General features: G+C 54.2%; 1 protein-coding gene across 1 annotated transcript; it reads right to left on the bottom strand.

The window, feature by feature from the left end:
* Positions 1 to 66: 66 nt before the first annotated feature.
* On the bottom strand, positions 67 to 20406 carry adamts13 (ADAM metallopeptidase with thrombospondin type 1 motif, 13). The gene is made up of 28 exons (XM_088614798.1): positions 20027 to 20406; positions 19406 to 19472; positions 18433 to 18569; positions 18024 to 18107; positions 17530 to 17654; positions 16583 to 16729; positions 15727 to 15861; positions 14738 to 14888; positions 14186 to 14290; positions 13574 to 13725; positions 13109 to 13172; positions 12172 to 12298; positions 11531 to 11679; positions 10800 to 10920; positions 10482 to 10562; positions 9368 to 9549; positions 8869 to 9004; positions 8387 to 8516; positions 7574 to 7958; positions 6947 to 7055; positions 6137 to 6266; positions 5038 to 5214; positions 4033 to 4237; positions 2758 to 3220; positions 2389 to 2535; positions 1693 to 1869; positions 1334 to 1527; positions 67 to 655 (listed from the first exon to the last, which is right to left on the bottom strand). Exons 1-28 carry the CDS (start codon positions 20108 to 20110, stop codon positions 500 to 502), a joined length of 4320 nt encoding a protein of 1439 aa, XP_088470924.1. The 5' UTR covers positions 20111 to 20406; the 3' UTR covers positions 67 to 499.
* Positions 20407 to 21429: the final 1023 nt, after the last annotated feature.

Here is a 21429-nt window from a genome sequence, read left to right as displayed (position 1 = left end):
CCGTGTGAGAAATAACACACTGTACAACCCAGGGCTGAGGATAAAATATTGACAATACCTGTAAACCCCAGAACCAGTACCTTGTATAATTGCAATTTTACAAATGTTGCAAATATTCAATATATATATGCATATATTTACATCGTCAAGAACAGATGATTTGCCTTGGTAAATGTGGGATTATATGCTACACAATTTATCTGCATGTTGTTAATGTTTAAGAATGTACACAAATGTCATAAAACATATTTTTTTTTTTTACAAAGAGTTTGCAGATCTTACAGGCATCTCCCACCATTTGTAGTGAAATTCACAAATACTGAAGACGCCCCTTCGAACATCGATTAGCCAGTAAGAGGTGTTCCTGCAGAATTATGTGCAATTACTGTGTTTTTCAATCATCACAATTCTTACGAATCGAGGGGCGAGACGAGCTCGAATCAAGGGAGTTCTGTCTTTTCTAGCAGAGTGCGATATCGGAACTCCGCGCGGCGGGAAATCAGGGGTCGATGATGGAGTACTCCGCGCGGAAGGCGCCCTCCTGGTGCGCGTAGGTGCCGTGGAACTCGATCTCCACCCTGCTTCCCGAGGAACGCCAGAAGAAGAGGCGGTTTCCCCGGAACACCACGCTCCGCATGACGTCGACGTCCCGGATCTGCCGGGAGAGAGGAGACCCGCTGCCGTATTCCCAGCCTGGCTGTCTTATCTAGAGACCGTGGCCCCCGGCTGCGCTTGGATTCTGTCCCCACACCCGGACACGAGCCAGAGGACACGAGTAGGAACGACAGGGAAGTGGCGTTAACATCCCGAACAAGAAGGGTGGCAGGAGTGGGGAACGGGCTGCCCAGCCATGCCGATATATTGGTTTCTTTCCAAAAAAAGCTAGGTGAGATCCTAGATTAATTAACTTTTAAGGATCACAGGGGTTGAATGTCACACCCACCCACTACACACACCACTGCACCACACATCACACTTGTCACACACTCATCACACTCATCATCCACGCACTTCACACTCCAGACATACTCATCACACACTCCTCACACTCATCATCCACACACATCACACTCCACAAATACTCATCACACACTCCTCACACTCATCATCCAGCACATCGCACTCCACAAATACTCATCACACACTCCTCACACTCATCATCCACACACATCACACTCCACAAATACTCATCACACACTCCTCACACTCATCATCCAGCACATCGCACGCTTATGAGTGTACGGGTGTTGTGCACACCCACTCGCCACAAACACACTCGTCACACGCGTGTCGCACTCCCACGCACACGCGCCCGCCACCCTCGCGCTCTCACCAGGATGAAGCTGGGCTGCCTGGAGCCGCCGCCGCCGCCGCCGACGAAGGCGGGGCCGATGCTCAGGGCTCGGACCTCCACCTGCCGGGAGGGCGGGGCGTTGACGAAGGTCCGGCAGGCGCGTGTCCCGGGATCCGGGGGCTGGACGGGGTTCACGATCTCCCCCGAGGAGCCGAACAGCTGCACGTCGCAGCCTGCGGAGACCGAATCGACAAGCAGGGGGGGGGGGCCGTCAAGGGCCGATTCCAGGTCCCGGATCCCTCCCCCCCCCCCCCCCGCTCTCCTCCTGTCCCCCACTCTTGTCCGTCTCCGGCTCTCCCTGCCCGAACGCCCCCCCCCCTCCTCTCCCGCCCCCTCACCGCCGTCATGGCCGCCGCTGGCGTTCAGGCTCTGGTAGGCCAGCAGGACTCCGTTGCCGGGGGTGACGCGGCCCTGGCGGATCAGCAGCACGTTGGTGTTGGTGGTCAGGGTGTAGCCGGCCAGCCTCTCGCACCTCTTCCTGAGCATCAGCCTGCTGTAGAGCACCAGCAGCTCCCCTGGGCACAGGCGGGCACACACAGACACTGCCGGTCAGCGCCGGGGGTCTGCAGGCAAGCCTGTCGCGTTGTAAGCAGGGCAGGAGTAACGCAGAACAACGCCTTTAACCCACAAACTTGCCCATTGCGTTCTTTTTATCTGCTTCCTCCCTGTTCCCTCTATGTCCTGTCCTTGTTCTTTTTTTTTCTGGGCGACGAAGACGGTCTTTGCCCGTCCATTGGACTTTCCCTTAACATGACAGCCTCAAAACCAGCTCAGCTGGCTCGCTGGCACACAGGAGAAAGCTGAGCGGCGTGGCTTCACCAATATGTGGTTTAATAAGGCATTGGAGCTGGTATCTTTCTAAACACAAACTGTATTTCTTGACCCATAATGCTGATTTCCTGTTAATGCAGATTTAACTTCCTGATGGGCTACTATCTGGGTCCTTTAAGGACAATGCCATTACAGACGGATGGATGGACCCTTAATTACTGCCATCCTGTCTACTTCCGATGGCTTTTCCTATGGTCACCTACTGTCCTTGCAGTTCAGGGAGCTGGACACCACCTTGACCTGGATGACCTGGCCCAGGGGCCGGCCGATAGACAGCAGACAGTCCCGCGACTGGACGTGCCTCAGGTCCACCGTCCCAGAGTCCTTCAGAAGCAGCTGGCCGCACACACCTGGAGCGGACAGACAGACAACAGGTGGGTCAGTGTTCCTGCCTCTGTCACCAGGACGGGCAGGCTGAGAGACAGTTAATGTGACACAGAGAACAGGAAAAACATACAGCAGGCAAGGAACAGGACTGTAAAGAAACATGCAGAATAAGAGTCACAGACTGATCAGAAGAGCACAAAGGGGACAGGACAGAGAATGGAAGTTGGACTTATCCACCACCTAACTTGTCTCAGTTTTCGGGGGACTCAGAGGCTCCTCTCTGTACTGGGGCTTCTCTCGGGGGCTGCTGGGGGTTGCCGTTGGCCGGGATGGGGCAGGCGTGGCCCCTGGTCTGGTGACAGCGGGGTCCTGCGGCGGGTTTGGAGCGGGCGTCCCCGGGATCGCCTGCCGATCTGGGGCGGTTCCTGGCACTGGGGGCTCCTCTCCCGGAACCCCGATCCTATCCGGGCCCAGAGGGCTGTCTGTCCGGCGCCCGTCAGAGCCCGCGGCTGGGGGCTGGTCCTTATTGGGGGCTCCGGCCGTCGGATCGGCTGCTGGCGCCAGGGGGCAGTCCTGCAGGTGGCAGCCCTGGATGGTGATGGGCTTGGGCAGGTGCATGCAGAACAGGGGGCTGAGGGGGTGGGGCGTGGCCGGCCCCACGCAGGACACCTGCCGGGACTGGATCCCGAAGCCACAGGACACCGAGCACTGAGGGACAGGGGCACGGGGTCAGCGCACAGCCACGGGAAGACAGCTCGCACGTTTCTAGCTCTTTCTCGGGGGTTAAAGGTCACAACCGCCATTAAACTGCTACTCGCATCCCTGCATCGTGCTCAGTTCGGTGTATTTGTCATTTGCACGAGTGCGATGAAATGCTTAGATGAAATGTCTGAAATGTAGAAGGCACACCCAAAGAAGGCTCCACAGCTGAAATATTATGTTTCTTCTCTTCTCTTTTCAGCGGGGAATAAACGTTGACTCCTTTGCAGCCCACGCATGCCGACGCAGCCACCTGCTCGTGTAAAATGTATTTCCCCTCCATAAGTTCAGCTCGGTTTATGCGTCACGTGCACAAGAGCGGTGAAATGCCTATTCGCACGTACGCTCCGATACAAAGACATGAAGGAAACACCAGAGCAGCAGCAGCAGCAACAACAAGTTAAATAATACCAGTAAGGGAGCTGCGTCAGCACACGTAGGCTGCAAAGGAACAAGTAGAGGTTAATGCCCTGCCGAAAAGAGAAGAAAAGAAACCCAACTTGTTTACTTGTTCTTTTGCACGTTCACCAATACGCAACTTAAATACAAGTCTGTGATTCAGTTCTGGTACAGCCACCCCCTCGGATTCAGCTGAGGGGGGGAGCTGTCACTATTAAGGGGGACGGGGGGACAGTGCAGAGGTGGAGATTGTGCATTGCTGCTGAACCGTGCATTGTGAGGTTAGCGGTAGTGATAAGTGGGCCTGTGTGTGTGTGTGCGTTTGTGTGTGTTGGTGCAGTTGCACCAGGCCTGTTCTGTACCTTGGTCCACTCCTGCACCGCCCAGCTGAAGGTGCACACTTGCACCAGACAGGGCACCAGGGCTGGGGGCTTCTCCAGCTCCGGACACAGCTCCGGGGGCACCTCGGAGTCTCTCCCCTGCTCAAACCGGACACAAGACACCGTCCGCCGGGCCGCGCCAAGCCCGCAGGACACAGAGCAGGGCCCAGATTCCTGCACCCTCCACCTGCCAACAGCAACAGGAGAGTACAGATGTAGCGGAGTTAGTTTGGGCACGGCGACGTCGTGGGGGGGGTCTCCTTTAGCTCACTCGGCTGGTTCCCTGGGGCGTCACACCGGGAGACCCCGGTTCGCACCCCAGGTGCTGCGGGATAAACCGGCGGGGTGGGGTGGAGCGGCGGAGGGCACGAGCCCACGCGGAACCGCGGCGCTCACTCAGAGCACATCCTGCCAGTTCTCACACAGTCCTACATAGAGACCCACTCTGGCCTCCACAGGGACACCAGAGCAGCACTGCAGGAGATAATGCGCCAGTCCATTTGAATCGGGAAATACTTGGAATTTTCTTCCACCAAGAAAGATATAGAGGAAACCAAATGAATCATCAACGGTCGCTACCGAGAGGCAGATTAATCCGTTTTCTGTCTGCTCCATCCGATTCAGGGGCGCTGGGGGAGCCAGAGACTATGCCGGCAAGCAATGGGCGCGAGGCAGGGTACCCCTTGGATGGGACGCCAGTCTATCGCTGGGCGTTATTTTCACGTGCCTGAATAATCAGTGAAATAGCAGGAAAAGTCTGGTCCCTGACTTCTGCCTTGGGATTCCGTTCCACCAGGGTTTTTACTGTCAGGCGTTAATCGACTCCATCCCTGATCTCGCGACTCTGCACGGCTACGGTTTCTGAGTCCTCAGCCATTGAGGATTTGGAGTTTTCCTTAGATTCCCCTGGGGCGTTGACCCGCAGGTTCTGGGCGGCGTGTCTGGAGCTCCACGCGCCCATGGAGGCTTATGGGAAAAGAGCCCCACCTGGCAGGACAGCTGTGGGTGTTGCAGGCGACCACTTCCTCGGGCCTCGGGACTGCCCCACACTCGGAGTCGCTCAGCACCTCCCCGGCTTCCTCGCTGGCCCGCGTGCAGTACAGGAGCCGGCGGGCCACGCCCCCGCCGCACGACACACTGCACACCCCCATCTTAGAGTGCCACCTGCTGGCCAGGAGGGAGCAAGAGTCCAAAGAGCACAACATCAGCATTGGAGCCCAGCTGTGTCATTCCGGCTCATCTATTAATGACCTCATTGAGCTAATTATTGGCTTAATTATTGACCTGGCACATCATCTGATATACTATCTTCCAATTCCCCACCATACAACTTTCATTAGTCTGTTTCTGGCCTCCTGTTTATCCCCCAAGATTGCTTACAATATATGGGTGACAGGGCCTTCTCCAGCTACACCCCAACACTCAGGAATTCTGGACTTCCAAAGCCCCCTGGACTGGAGTTGGGCTCCCCAAGAGCTAACACAATCACACACACTAGAAAGAGTGAATTCTCAGTTAATATATGAGAATAGAAGAGGAATGAAGATGGTTAAGATCACACAGTGATGGGAATGACTGCTTCTAAATGGACTACCAAGCTAACGAAAGAGACGCTGGTTGTGCTGAAGAGGAAATTTAGCACAGGTGGGCCTGCCATCAGTACCATATCCGGCCAGAAGGGGGCGTCGCTGTACCCTAAACTGTCTTCCACAGCTTTGTTTGTACCAGGGACCAGTCCTCCTTCTTTGTGAACCGCTTAGGCAAAAACGTAGTTAAAAAAAAATAGAATTTAATCGGTAATGATACTTAAGGTTATGTCAAGGATTGGTCAGCATTGCTCCATGGACCAGTGCTGATCCACAGAGCCGGGTTCGAGATAAACAGTCCTGCTACCTGCTGCTACTGGCGGTCCAGATTGAACCCAAACACAAAATCAGCATTTGTTCCGGGAATCCAGAATTCTGTTGCCAGGATTAGGATACGAGGATTGAGATACCAGCACCGGCACACATGAGGACGAGGTGTGCAGTGAAGGAGTGACCCAGCGGGACAGCGACACTCTGACCTCCTGGCTGGGGAGACTCACGCTGGGGGGCAGGGGGTACGGCCGCAGGGCTCCAGTCTGGACCCGGGCTTGCTGGCCTCGTCGCATTGCGTCTCCGGCACCGTGGACCTGGACTGGTGATCCACACAGGAGTACCGCACCTCTGCCAGACCTGGGACACGAGCCACAGGAGGGGATTACCCAGCATTCAGCGTTTCTCAAAAAGAGTAGGGGTGTTACCCCCAGCGTCCTGGCCACATTTCCCATTGGCCCTTACCTACCATGGCCTCCTAATAATCCCCATCTCTGAACTGGCTTCATCACTCTGTTCTCCTCCCCACTGAGAGCTGGTGAGGTGGGGCTGCACACTGGTGGTGGTAGTGGGATTCCCCATTACCTGTAAAGCGCTTTGAGTGTAATGTAATATAATGTAAGTGTAAGGAATTAATTCCGCTCAATGGCTCAACCAGTGTAGGTGCCTCGCTGGAGTGTGGGTGGGGCTCTTTGACAAATTAGATGATACTGGCAGCTGACTGACTGGGATTCCCCAGCGGGCGACACAGAATTAGCAGAGTGCTGCCAATATAGAAAGGGCTGTGGTGTCAGTGGTCCGGTTGGTACTGACAATCCTGTATGGTGCTGTTCAGCTTGCAGACTATCAAAAGACAAATGACTCTTGCAGGTGGGAGTGTTGGAGGAGCCTGTTAGCCAGTCGTAGCAGTGAAGGAGATGTCGCTGTCAATCGGGAGAACTGGGTGAGTAGACGATAACCAGCAGCTCCAAGCTGAGAAATATTGAAGTCCAGTGTGCTGCCCCCTGCTGGAGAGAGATGGAATGATCGTGCACACTCACCTCCTCCACAGCTCTTGGAGCACTGGCCAATCACAGGGCTCCACACATACACAGGCCCCGCCCTGGCGCGCGAGACCCAGTCAAGCCCCGCTTTGTGTAACCGTGGAGCCTGGGAAAGACAGGTATTCACAGCACCTTACTGGAGCACGTAAAAGCCACAGCCTCCTGCACCAACAACACCGGACTGAAGATGGCTGAATACGCAGAATAAGGGAACTGGAAAGCACTGCTCTTAATAAGCAGAAGCTCTACCATGCAGTGACCGCTGAACCCCTGAGGAGCCCTTGATCAACCATTAAAGGCTATCCTGAAACCATTCAACATGACTAGGATTTACACCCAGGTGCAATGACGCGCAAGAGCAAGGTTTAGTACATCAGTGCACCTTAGTATAGCGTAACCCAGAGAGCATCTTTTGAAAGAAGGAAGAATGTTATTTATTAACATGCAGGCTTGTGTTAGTACTGTGGAGGTTAATCTTTCTTTTCCTGTTGCTGATAGGCAGAGCTAATCAGAAGCTGATGCTTGTAGCAGTCTGCAAGATCTACGTGCAGTCAGTCCATTCACCCCCTGCTAGGTGTCGGCCATGTTTGTGAGTATTACAGCTCTATTCCTCTGCCAGTCTACCTCTGACCAGTTCCCAGACTCCCAGCCCAGCGGGCAGACGTCAACCACGCAGGGAAGGAGCTCCGCGGGCCTCTCGGACTCTGGACACATCCTCTCATCCACCTCCACGTCCGAACCCTGGAGGGCCTGGACACAGGACACGGACCGCCCGGCCACCCCCGGCCCGCACACCGCCGAGCACCGGCCCGGGTCGGAGACGCGCCACCTGCCCGGACATGGCTGGGGGTTGCAGGGCTGGCTGGAGCGCGGCGCCCAGCGCGGCGGGCACTCGGACGCGGGCAGCTGGACGGTCAGCCCCCCTTCCCTCCGCACGCACCAAACTGGACGCACCATCTCCCCTCTGCCACAGGGGGCGCTGCAGGGCCCGAACTCTCCCACCTCCCAGCTATGCAACAGCGAGAGCAAAGTGAGCAGTTCCCTTTGGTCAAGTACATCACTAGAAAAACTGTGAACATCATGGTTAAGCATCAGTAATCGAATGAAGGGGCAGCTGTCTTAGAATACTAGTTGCAATGTTGAAAACAAGTAAGAATGACAGGAGCAAGTGTAGGAATTGCTGGGACTCCTTAGTCATTCCTATTGACTTCCTGCAGTTGTCAGCCACTAAGCAAATAGAGTACACAGTCCTTTCCAATTATGGTACTTTCAAAGTGTTTTGATCGTATCCTTATGGAGGAGTATCATGGCTTCCTAATTCTTGCCCAGTGTGACACTGCAGGGCTCGGGAGGCCGCTGATGGGAGCACACTTCCCCTTCGCCCTCATTAAGAAGCTCAGCCGGTAGCTGGTTCATCAGCCCACAGCAGTGCTGTACCTGGGGGGGCAGGGTCGGAGGTTACAGGGTGTCTGGAGGACTGCGGGCTGGGGGGGGCTTCCACACTCCTTGTCTTCAGCCCTCTGCTCAGTGCTGGAGTCCACGCAGACGTAGGAGATCTCCTGCACTCCTGGGGGGCAGGGAGAAGGGGGGGTTTTAATGCAAACGTTCAGCCATTTCTCGCTACGTCTGGGTAAAATCTGCTTAGGGATCTTCATAAGAGGGCCTTACATAACCTTGGCATAAGGGAATTATTTTTATCAGCAGGGATTTTCTGAAAGGACCTGTTTATAAGCCCCTTCACGGGATCTTGGAGACACAGCGGAGGCTGGGAACGTTCTGCCAGACCCACGGTCAACGCCCTCCGTTGGGTTGCCGCAGTGACATCATTCTGCTGGAACCCGGGGTCCCGGTGATTGAACAAGGCCGTAGGCAGGGGGGTTATTTCTGGGTGCAGTTTGTCCTCTCCGGGGCACCGTTACCTGTCCCGCAAGTGGTGGAGCAAGCTGAGGTGGCAGCTGTCCACTTGGCAGAGGGGATCTCCCAGGGGATGAAGAAGGAGTAGGAGATGTTGGGGCTGGTGACCTCGCCGTACTCCCTCCCATACTTCCGATAGACCTGCGGGATACGGGACTGGAGTGAGCCGCTGGCAAACGTAGCCTTCCCGGCCGCCCAACGGCGGCGAGCCACTTCCCCCCGGTCACGGCAACCCAGAATCTATCCCAGAAGCACGGGGCGCACAACCCCAGTCTGTCACGTAGCCACGGAGACAGCCGGATCGCTGGGCGAGCCACCCCGGGAGCATTCCGAACACACGCCTTCGAAATCGACAAGTATGACCGATGCCGATAGAGAGGCGCCTCACGGCTCTTCGGGCAAACCGAAACGGCAGCGCGACGCCGCCTGAGGCCCGTATCCCCAGCGCGCGACTGCAAGCCAGGCCGGCTCTCGGCCCTCCCCGCTCCCGCTGGGCGGCCTGACCTGTATGTCCACCCGCTCCTGGACGGGCCCGGGCAGCAGCAGCTCCTCGGAGTCCGGCAGGTGGTCGGCGGTGAGGTGGAGCCGGTACTCCAGCCTGCTGTCCTCCAGCGGCGAAGGATAGGAGGTGTTCCTGGACACGGCGCCCCTCCCGGCCAGCACGTACCTCTCGCCCACCGTCACCGCTGCGGGGGACAGGGGCGGCCCGCGTCACGACTCGTACCTTCTCCCCGTACGCGCCCCGGCGTTCCCCCTTGTACTACACGCCTCAAACGCTCATCCGGGAACTGATTATCCAACCACGTCTCCCTCTCTTCAACAGTGAAACACTCTTCACCGGCTTACCTCCGCTCACTATTGAGAAGTCTTCCACAGCTTTCCCTTAATAATAATAATAAGAATTGCTTACACTTATATAGCGCTTTTCTGGACACTCCACTCAAAGCGCTTTACAGGTAATGGGGATCCCCTCCACCCCCACCAATGTGCAGCCCCACCTGGATGATGCGACGGCAGCCATAGTGCGCCAGAACGCTCCCCACACACCAGCTCTCAGTGGGGAGGAGAGCAGAGTAATGTAGCCAATTTTATAGAGGGGGATTGTGAGGAGGCCATGATCGATAAAGGCCGATGGGAAATTTGGCCAGGACGCCGGGGTACTTCCCTTGTGCACGCTTCTCGACCCGACTCCTTTGACGACCCGACCTGGTTCTCCTACTTGGTGACTTCGCTCTTGCCTAACGGCTTGGATTTGGAATCTGGGATCTACTTTTGCTCGTAGTACTCCCTTCCCCAAAGCTTCACGCAGGGGTCCAACTGCTCACCCCTCTCAGAAATCCCGCCAGCCAGATCAGGGTGGGGGTTTGCTGTGTCAGTGGCTGGACCCGGCATCAGCCTCTCATAATCTAACCTCATCCTCATCCTAGAAGACCTAGACGCCAGCGATGATTACCCGATCACCGTCCCTGTTCACCACCACACCTTCCGGGCTCGGAATACTTAAAGAAACTCTGCAGACGCATTTAGCACGTTATCCCGGGGCTAAAATGGAATATTCTCTGAAAGCAAAAGCGACAACCCCCCCCCACTGGCCCACGACCGTGGAGGTCCGACTCACCCAGGTGTGAGAAGAGGGACCTGCTGTTGACGACGTGGACGCGTGTGGCGTTGGCCGGGAGGGTGAGGAACGTGGTGTACTCTGCAAAACAGGAGAGAGGAAACATCGGCGCTTGCTCGCGGGTTCCATGGCGGCGGAGGGGGGCAGGAGAGAGAGTCCGTTTCTGCCCCCGGAAGGAGGAATTAGTGCCGGATACTGATTTTTTATTATTCGCTTGTTATTTAAGATCGCCCCGGGCCCCCAAACTGACTGTGTCTACCAGAAGCGTTGGGTTCCACCAGAGGGCAGTTACAGGGGTGCGCAGGTAGGGGGCAGTACCTTTGGGCTGCCCCTCGCTGTAGGAGCCGGAGACCTGACTGCAGGAGGTGCCATTCCCACCACACACCCCGCACACGTCCTCCACCGTCCCAGAGTTCAACTGGCCGTCGCAGCCGAACAGCTGGCGGGAGGAAGAGGAGAGTGGCGCATCAGCTCCGCGCCGCAGTGACGTCTGGAGCAGTGAAGCGGTACTCACTCTAAATACTCCGCGATCGCGCTGAATGCTAGGTTCACACCGGGTTACCACGCTTGAGAACGTGCCTCTTTTCGGACAGGATCATGGTACAATGGGGTCTGTTTGCTTGATAAGAGGAATCTGTTTGATGTGAACATTAACCAAACCAAAATAACAGCATTCTCTCTTTTTGCAGTACCCTCCCTTACCTACAATCACTGACATCACCTGCCACGCACAATCGCTGACATCATATAATATCACCTGCCATACACACTCACTGACATCACCTGACCTCACCTGACATCACCTCCCACGCACAATCGCTGACATCATATAATATCACCGGACACCAATTAACATCACCTGCCATACACACTCACTGACATCACCTGACATCACCTGCCAGGCACACTCACTGACATCACCTGACATCACCTCCCACGCACAATCGCTGACATCATATAATATCACCGGACACCAATTAACATCACCTGCCATACACACTCACTGACATCACCTGACATCACCTGCCAGGCACACTCACGGACATTACCTGGCATCTCCCTGCCAGGCACGCCCCCCGGGACCCTGCGGGGGTGGGGCTGCCAGGCTCACACCTTGTCCCGTCCAGGAACTGGCTGCCCCGGCTCATCATGAAGTTCTGCCCCAGCGAGCGGCACATGAGTTTGCACTGGGCGTCACCTGGAGGGGGAGGGGGGGAGGGGGGGAGGGCTCAGTTTACATCCAGGTCCCACAAGCCGCTGAGTAACAGAACGACACCTACAGTACAGGACCACGAGCTGGTCTGTCACTTCACATGGCTGTGAAGATCCCTCGGTCTGGATCATGTTTAGCCCTGCCTCTCTGTGCTTGGCTGGGACCCCACAGCTCTTAGATACGCTTTACTCTGCTCGCAATAGAACGTGGCGCAGTTTTTGAACGGGCTGTTAGGGTCATTTCTGGATTTGCTTCACGAATACTCGCAGATGTACCAGGGCAGGGCGAGCACAGCGGGTTAGTCCCTGATCTCGTGCCCCGACAGGCTGTGGGTTCGAGTCCCCGCCGCAGACACTGAGTGAGGTCTTCACCCCACTGGCTCCAGCCCTCCCAGCTGGGTAAGTGGGGACCAGCAGGCTTCCTGCCTGCTCAATGTGAGCCCACCAGTGGGCTCTGGAGGTCAGTGCGAGAGCTCACCACTGACGAAGCCCACAGCGGGCACCCAGCTGTGGCAGGAGGCGGAGGTGGGCTTCAGTCTCAGGGGCTCGGAGTTGGTCCGGGAGCACTGCTCGGCCATGAAGTCCAGCTGGCTCTTCTCGCAGGCCTGCCTCGGCGCACGGAGGGGGAGAGAGACGTGAACCGGGACAAGCCGCACTGAGACTGGTCCTGTTATCTATGTGAAACCGACGATCTCTACACTGTAGCGTCCAAGCCCTGCCCGGAATGTTACTTTTGCCAGTGAAGTTGATTGTTTTCAACGTTTACAAGTATCGCTGCTTTTGTATTTTGTAAGTGAGCGGCCCTGGTAACGTTTCAGGTCTTTTCTTTCGTACACACGCCGATGTTTGAAGAAGACCCTGGAGCAAGGCCGGTCTTCCCAATGTGGGATGTGTGCCGTGCAGTGGGAAAAGACGCCTGGGTCATAGCTGTGGTGCTACAGCAACACCACAGTCTCTGCACCCTGCAGGCTGCCTGGGACAGCAGCCATTCAAGTTGAAAAGCTGTCCCGTTTCCCCAGACCGCCTGTTGAATCTTGGAAACTAAATAAATTCATTGATGTTGTAGAAAAATGTGACAAATTCCGAATCAAGCATGTAAGTTGAGGGTTTTAGAAGTTACTGTGAACATTTCACTTATGTTGTGATTTGAAATGCGGATTCATTCTAACCCCCGAAATCTGAACTGAGCTTCGCAGGTCTGCACTGGGGTGAGCCATGAAGACCCACATAATAATAATAATAATAATAATAATAATAATAATAATAATAATAATAATAATTGCTTACACTTATATAGCACTTTTCTGAACACTCCACTCAAAGTGCTTTACAGGTAATGGGGAATCCCACTGCCACCACCAATGTGCAGCATCCACCAGCATCCACATGTCACAGCCTTGGCCGGAGAGTCTTACCTGTGTGTTACACAGCCCGGCTTCAACATCCCTGCCCTCACAGCTCCTTCCTCCAAACGCTGGCCTGGAGGGGAAAGGTCTGACACTGTAACGGACCCTTACGGCGACATAGTGATTTACGCTTGACCCATAACGACACAGCGCCCTTCACGGATCTCTCAGCCAATCCGCACCCAGGATTGCCTCTTCCGATTCCAGGACGGCTTGATTTCTGATAGGTAATTATCGAATATTAATTATCATTTAATATTTAATTCTCAATATGACACAATATCAAATCATACTAATTTCAGAATATTATTTGAATATTCGTGACCAATAAAGATCAATTAAGCAATAATTGATGTCAAATAATTATTCATTTGATTTCCTAATTCATTAAGCATGCACGATTGATTATTGATTAGACTGTAATCGATGGCGATTGATTAGCGAGTGCTTCCCAGCCACGCGGCTGCCGGTCACCTCGGGTTGTTGCACTGTCTCCGCCGGGATCTGACCCCTCCCCCACAGGTGCGGGAGCACTGGGAGAACTCCGACCAGCCAGACCAGGCGCCGTGGATCATCGCCGGGGAGCTCAGCTGGGTCGGCGACACACAGCGCCCCTTCAGGCACCACTGGGAAGTGCAGGGAAAAAAACGTGCATTTAATCGCTACCAGCACAGACTGCTACCTCACGGTCTGATTCCACTGCATTGCTTCTTATAAAGCATTAAGCACAAGAAGGGCCCCTCTGATCAGTTCAGTATCTAAATGCAGCGCGAGAGTAGTTCCTCATATTGATACGGTACCAGTTGATAATACCTTTTCTCAGAAATGTGTCTGTGTTTTATGGACAAAGAAACTTACAACATGCTCAAACAGTACAAGTAAACACAACATCACTAATAAATATAACATTACAGAACACACGCCTACCCACACATTGTTATTTCACACCATTCATACAGGAATCCACACAGCTGTGCCAGAACCCTGTACATTTACTCCTCTCACAATTGCACTAAGCCCCTATAATTACATAGGGTATTACTAAGGCTTGTTTGCTATTGGTTAGTTCCTTCTTCAAGCTTTTACCTGATTGGGCCCACATTCTGAGCCATCTAGAAGGGGAACCAGCAGGCGAGAGCAGGAACTGTGGTCATTGGGGGTCACGTGACAGGACAGGACACGGCACATGTCCTGGGGGCACAGGACAAATGACAGCTCTGGGCGGAGTATTAGGCACACAGGAAGTCACAAGATGCATAAGAAGGTGAGAAAGGTTACTTGTCACCCTCAAGAAACAAGGATCACCCATACATTTCTGGGAGGAAAGCAGCGTATGAGCTTCGGCTTTCTGTCTGTTTAGCTTGTTGCTGACTCCCACTACCCTTTGTGTAAAGAGCTTCCTCCTAGTCTCCGTTTTCTCACAGTGAAAGGGAGCATGCGTGTTTGGATGCTGTGTTCCCCAGTTATATGTGGAGGTGTGTGGATGCATCAGCATTTTCTCTAAAAGCCTAAACATTTATGTGCAAGCTTGTGCGAGCACAAGCGGGCTAGATTTGATTTTGCACGTCAGCCAGCGCGCGCACGACCCTGTGCGTGTGAGCCCTTGTGCGGGAGCGGGCGTGGATGTGCGTGACTCACGATGTCCCCGTGCCTGAAGGTGCAGGCGCGGGCCTCGCTGCCGAAGGCGATCCGGCACTGGTCGTCCGCCCCATAGTACAGCCCCGGCTTCCAGTCCTGCAGCCCCGCCTCCTGCAGCGGCAGGTCACTCAGACAGCCGGCCTGCTCCGCACTGGAACACAGGCACAGTGGTGCATCACACACCTGGCAAAGCACACTGCACTAAAACAGCACACAGCCAGCAGAACACACTTCACTACAGAACACACTTCACTACAGAACACAATGCACTATAGAACACACTGCACTACAGAACAAACTGCACTACAGCAGCACACAGCCAGCAGAACACACTGCACTACAGAACAAACTGCACTACAGCGGCACACAGCCAGCAGAACACACTGCACTACAGAACACACTGCACTACAGAACACACTGCACTACAGAACAAACTGCACTACAGCAGCACACAGCACTTCAGAACACACTGCACTACAGAACACACTGCACTACAGAACAAACTGCACTACAGCGGCACACAGCCAGCAGAACACACTGCACTACAGCAGCACACAGCCAGCAGAACACACTGCACTACAGAACAAACTGCACTACAGCGGCACACAGCCAGCAGAACACACTGCACTACAGAACACACTGCACTTCAGAACAAACTGCACTACAGAACACACTGCACTACAGCGGCACACAGCCAGCAGAACACACTGCACTACAGAACACACTGCACTACAGAACACACAGCACTTCAGAACACACTGCACTACAGCAGCACACAGCACTTCAGAACACACTGCACTACAGCGGCACACAGACCTGCTATGCGGTTGTAGGTCCAGGTCAGTCTATATCATTAGCACCCGAGTAAAAGCTCCGCTCCTCTAACCCTTCTCCTCGAGAGGGAGAGGTTCAAACAGACCCAGACTGGGGAGGGGGGGGTCTCTTCGGCAGGCCCCGTCGCTGGCGGACCAGACCGCCGCGGCACGCACCTGGCGAAGCTGAGGAACTGCTCCCGGCTGCACGGCGACCAGGCGAGGTCCACGCTGTTGTAGCCGCCGTCCGCCGCCATGATGAACCCGCTGCCGCTGCAGGAGGTGCCCGGGCCGTCGTGACTGATGCCGAGGCTGAGGAAGGAAGCACGCACGCAGCTGTGACATGAGGTGTGAACACTGGGAAAACGGTTCCTAATGTTCTGGCTTAAATCTGAAAGGCTGATGCTGCAGAGAGCAATAAGATCACTTTCAGAAGAGCGTCATTTGATTTTAGAGGAAAAAGAGGTCCATTTCACACTCCGGTCTGGAGTACAGGTTACGCCACTGGACTTGTAACAGGAAGGGCTGCAGGTTCAACTCCCGTATGGGGCACAGCAATTGTAACCTTGTACAAGGTGCTTGACCCAGCACCTGGCTCTGGTGACACTCCCTACTTTATAAACTGGTCTCTAGGACCCATTGCGTTATTATGTGTAGCAGTGATCAAGGCTATGGATATGTAATGGGAGGGTTGTGGGTTCGAATCCTATGTGGGGCACAGCTGTTGTACCCTTGAACAAGGAGTCCCCCCCCCCAACTAATTGCTAAATAATTAGTAATTTCCAAAGAAATATTAAGAGTCTAGCCTTATTCAAATTAACAGACATGTAACAGAAAGGGTGACAGAGCAACATAAGGCAATATGATTTATGATTGTTTGCTGCTAATTGACTTTCAAGTTGGGTAACAGTTGATTAGTCTAATTAATCCATCTTTCCTGAAGCTTCGTCCAAAGGCTGGGCCTTATCAGATATGTACTATATTTGAAAAACCCCCGAATGTGAGGCATACTTAAAGCCTGCAGACACAGTACCTGTGCCCGATTTCATGGGCGATAGTGATGCCTAGGTCAAATCCCGTATCCTCGGTGATGACACAGCTCCACCCACTGGAACAAGCCCCGCCCAGCTGGGCCACGCCCCTGACTTGCTTGTTGCCATCAGGTAATTCAAGATCAAACCTGCAGGGGGTGCAAGGGTAACATAAGAAGAGAGGGTCACCCAAGGGTGCACAGCTCCTGTCCAGGAGCACATCTTATATGTCTCTGTAAACCCACAGCATGTGAAGAACGGGGACAGGGTGTCCAATTGGTCTAATCAATCATCTTCCGTTGTCCTGATCCACTTCCTGGGTGACACACTTAGCCCCGCTGCACCAGCAACCCCACACTTTCCAAACTTCCGAAACTCCTCAATTAATCAAAGCTCAAAAAGTCACACGAGCCTCTCCAGCTCTTCAAACTGGGAGACCTGCACCTTTCAGCAACAAGACAGCCAGTCCCATCCCGCACAGTGAGGTGCACTGTCTGAACAGTGAGCTCCTGGAGCTGGAACCAGCTGGAGGCGACACAAGCGTCAGAGCAGACCACAGGCACCGCGCCCCCAGTCTTTCCCCAGCCCCCTCGGTGCCGATCAGTCAGGCGACACCCCAGGACAGGAGTCGGGCACCCCTGGGGGAAACGGACCCTTCTTCAGGAGCCTCTGTAGCTCACACTCCTGACTCCTATCTCCCTCTGCTGTTACAACTGACCCCCCCCCTGTTGCTAAAGCTTCAGCTCTTCGTGAAAACCAGACCCCAGTGAGACCCCCCGCCCCCCTCTCAACCCTGGAGAGAACGGAGGTAACATAAGCCTAGCTGGGATCTGGGAGCCAGTTTTAATTCCGATTCAAAGCCAGGGAAGACTGTCCGATGAAGCCTCTCTCTGCATCGCCCTGTGAGCGTGCAGTCCCGCGCGCGGCCCTCGTGGGGCCCGGAGTTTACCGCGTGATGTAGAGCACGAGGTCCGCGTGCAGGGGGTCCGAGTCGCTGGGGGGGTTCAGTTTGCCCCCCCAGCTGCACACACTCATCAGGGAGGACGTGATGTTGCTGGTGATCTGGATCTCGGGCTGAAACACACACGGGACACTCAGAGGCAGCACAGCACAGCGCCGGGGGCGGCTCAGGGGCCGCGGGCTGGGCCCGGAGGGGGTGGCGCCGGTCCCGCCTGTGACCCGGGACCCGTGTGACGATCATGGCACGGGCAGTAAGGCAACCCTCCAGCTCCAAAACGGAAATCTGACAGCACTAAGAATCCTTTCTCCCTTTGACTTTTTCTGATGACATACAGTATCGTCTGTTTTTTACCATAAGTCATTTTAAACACTTAAGAATCGGGATAGCATAGGCCCAGTGTGGTTTTCCTGGCCAAAAGAAAAAGACACCTACAATGGGCGCTTGAGTTCACTATTCTCGGCCCGGCCTGCCTGCTTGCTTACCTCGGGCTCCGTGAGGATGACCATGCGGACGAGGTGGACTCTCAGATTAGCCCCCAGGCTGGTGTCCCTCAGCAGCTCCGAGGCCTGTGGAGACACACAAGAGAAGCGTAGGAGCAGGTGAGGAAGATCTGAGATCCAGCTGCGAGGGATTCCAGTTCCCCCCACGTTCTTTCTAAAGTGACTAACTTTTCTTTTTTGGCGTTTAGCATCTCCAGTTAGTTTTTGGCAGGCCCACCCGATTCCTGGTAGCGCCGGCCGTGCGGTTTTCACACCTCGGCTCGCTGCTTCGAACACTGTGTCCGCACACGGGGGAGAGCGAGGCAGTGGGGGCAGACTCCTATAGCCCCCCCCCCCCGCCCCTGCTCCTCCCTTCTCTCCACCCCTGCCCCTGCCCTGGAAGTGGACTCACGATGTTTAGGTTGGTGAGGACGTATCTCTCCGTGTCCTGTCGGTGGACGTCCTTCACGTCGGGCCCCACCGCCACCAGCAGCTCCAGGTGTCTGACGTCCAGGCCCACGGCCGTTCTGCGGAGACGCCGGGGCGGAGCTGAGAGAGGGACAGGGGAGAAAGCAGAGTTCCGGGGCTCAGATCCCTTCCTCCTCTCTAGCCCTGATTCAGTAGCCTCTTGTCCGCTTATTGCAGGAGCGTCAGAAGAGTGTTGTCCCTCTGGGCGACACGCCTCTGCTCCAGCCAGCTATGAGCCTGTGCTACATCGCCGCAGAGCTCGGGGGCTGTCGCACAAGATGGGCTCGGAGGGGATCGGAGGAGCACGTCTGTCCTTCCTCACAGGGCCGGATTGTGGTGTTCGTAGGCCCTACACACTCTCACTCCGAAATGTGCAAAAAGACGGGTAAACGCCAATTGAGTGACGTCGATTGACATGATGCTCTTTTATCTATTCTAATGCTCAACCACGTGACTGACGGAGCGAGTCCAGCGACCATCACTTCAACAGTTCTAGTTTCTAGAACAGCTGCTGGATGGCGTGCGATTATTGATTTGGAGCCCCTGGAGTCGATCGCAAGCATGTTGCTCCAGCTCGTTTCTCGTTAGTCACCAGTGTTTCCCTCCTTCATAGGCCCTAGGCACTGTGCCTGCAGTGCCTCATGGGAAATCCGGCTTTGCGTCCTCATCCTCCCCATGTGGGCGCGGAGGTCGTTGCCGTGAACAGAGAGACATGAGCCTCAACCCTCCCAATCCTTCAGACCCCCCTCTCCTGCTCTGGCCCTGCAGCTGATGCAGTGAATTGAATTCAGCCTGCTCACACCTGTCTCCAGACCCGCGGCCACGTTCTTGTTTTTGAAAAGGGCTCTGTTGGCCATGTAGAAACCGGGTAATTGCAAACAGGCACGTTTTCTCCGTGCGGCGCATTTTCTACATACCTGCGTCTCGGGGGCCTGTGCCGAAGTCGTGTGAGACATCCTCCTGCTGCAGAGACTGTTCAAAACGCTGTAAAAGTGACCGCCTTGTTATCAAAAACCAGCAAATGTGACTCTACCTCACTGTGTTCCATGTTAGACAATAATCCACAAAGCTGTGCCTCTGTCTCTTTAGATTTCTTTCATAAATGATTCAATCTAAAGAGGTGACTAAATCAGACAGCAAAGAGTTTACACTGAATGCCCAGCCAACAGGTATATTAGTCACAGTTCAGACTGATTGCCCGCAACATGAGTGAGTCACCATGGGTATAGGGAGCTCGATTTCAAGACTGAGCCACAGTTTAGGAATGTGCGTGTGCGAAAGTTCATAACTCAGATCCCCCGAATATATCCGACCACATTCCATGGAGTAAGTTGCAGGCGTTCCAGCTTTCGCTAGCTGACTCTTTCTCTTCCTGCCGCTAATGATGAATCTAACCAGCCCCCCTCTTTAAGGGATCATTAAAGAAAACACAAAGTGGTCGAAACGGCCAAGGCTGAAGAGGTCAATGGACTTTGCATGTCAGTCACTGGAGCTGTTGTCGGAAAATCTCGCCCCCCCCCCCCCCCCCTCTCTCCTACCTTCTCTAATGGAGGTCTCGTCCCTGCCACAATCCCTGGCACAAGCAAGGCCAGGCAGAGAAGAAATCCAGATGTTGCTGTCATGTTGCTCTGTGAGCTGTCCGAGCTTGATCCCGAGCTGGAGGGAAAGAGCTCTGCTGTGTTCTGCTCTTCAGTCTCCCTGCTCCTCTGGCTGTTGCCCTGCAGGGTAGTGGTGGCGGGGGGGGGGCAGGGGAGGGAGCAAGGTGGAATGCAAACACATTGAGCGCAGGTCAGAAAGCAAACTCCACTCCGGGCTCCTGCTGGATCTGCAGAGTGGGAGGGAGCCTTTCGGAAATGGTCCGTCAGAGGCGGTTTGCGGGAAAAGAGGGCACCGTCTCCGGAGGCTGTGCGCACAACTCGGGAGCGGTGGAGTTCTGGAACTGGAAAAAGACAATTCCGAGCCAAGGAATTATAAGACCCCCCCCCCCCCTTAAACACATACACTCCCCCACTTCCAAAAATGTTCTGTACTGACCTGCATTCAAAAGAGAGCAGAGCTATTACAACTACAATAATTCAAAATGACTGAATATTATAACAGACTATTATTATTATTATTATTATTATAGTTCAGGTGGGCAGCTGCGTCAGCATGCGTCGTCTGCAAAGGAACAAGTCATGGGTTTATTCCCTGCTGAAAAGAGAAGAGAGAAAACACAACGTTTCGGCTGTGGAGCGTTCTTCGGGTGCAAGATGTAAGTGTTGTGTCAGCACAAACATGCTTCATGATTTATCATCTGTAAACGTGACTGGTTTACTTACAATATCACTGATATAAACTGGGAAGGACAGTGGTCCCAGCAGATCCCTCTGGTGCGGAACTAATTGCATTATTGCATTCTCTCTCTGTCGGAGGAATCCTACTCCGTTGGGCCCCTGAGCAAGGCCCTTCACCCCAGCTGCTCCAGGGGCGCCGTATAAACGGCTGACCCTGCGCTCTGACCCCCAGCTTCTCTCCCTGTCTGTGTGTCTCATGGAGAGCAAGCTGGGGTCTGCGAAAAGACAAATTCCTAATGCAAGAAATTGTATAGGGCCAATGAAGTGATCTTATCTTATCTTTACTCTTTGTATTCTATCAGTAATTCTCAACCCAAACATTATACATGCTCCATTCCCTGAATACCTGTATTGTAATGTGAAAATTAGCCTTTTATGAGGAACTTAATGAAGGACCTTCTGAAAATCTGAACACATCACATCATATAACGTGTTGGGTTAGATAAGCCATACATTTTCACAGCTTGCCATTTTGAATAGGAGTGAAATTCATTTCAGGACTAGCAATCAAATAACAGTGTGAAGCGCAACTAAACGGAACAGCCATTTTTCTCCTGTCATTCAAGCAGGGAAAACGATCTGAATTAAAACGTTTTATTTGAACA

This window comes from Lepisosteus platostomus, chromosome 21 (genome assembly GCF_059453375.1).
Source record: "Lepisosteus platostomus isolate fLepPlt1 chromosome 21, fLepPlt1.hap1, whole genome shotgun sequence".
NCBI lineage: Eukaryota > Metazoa > Chordata > Actinopteri > Semionotiformes > Lepisosteidae > Lepisosteus > Lepisosteus platostomus.
The sequence above is the reverse complement of the archived record's forward strand: the minus strand, read 5'-3'. Positions and strand labels throughout refer to the sequence as shown.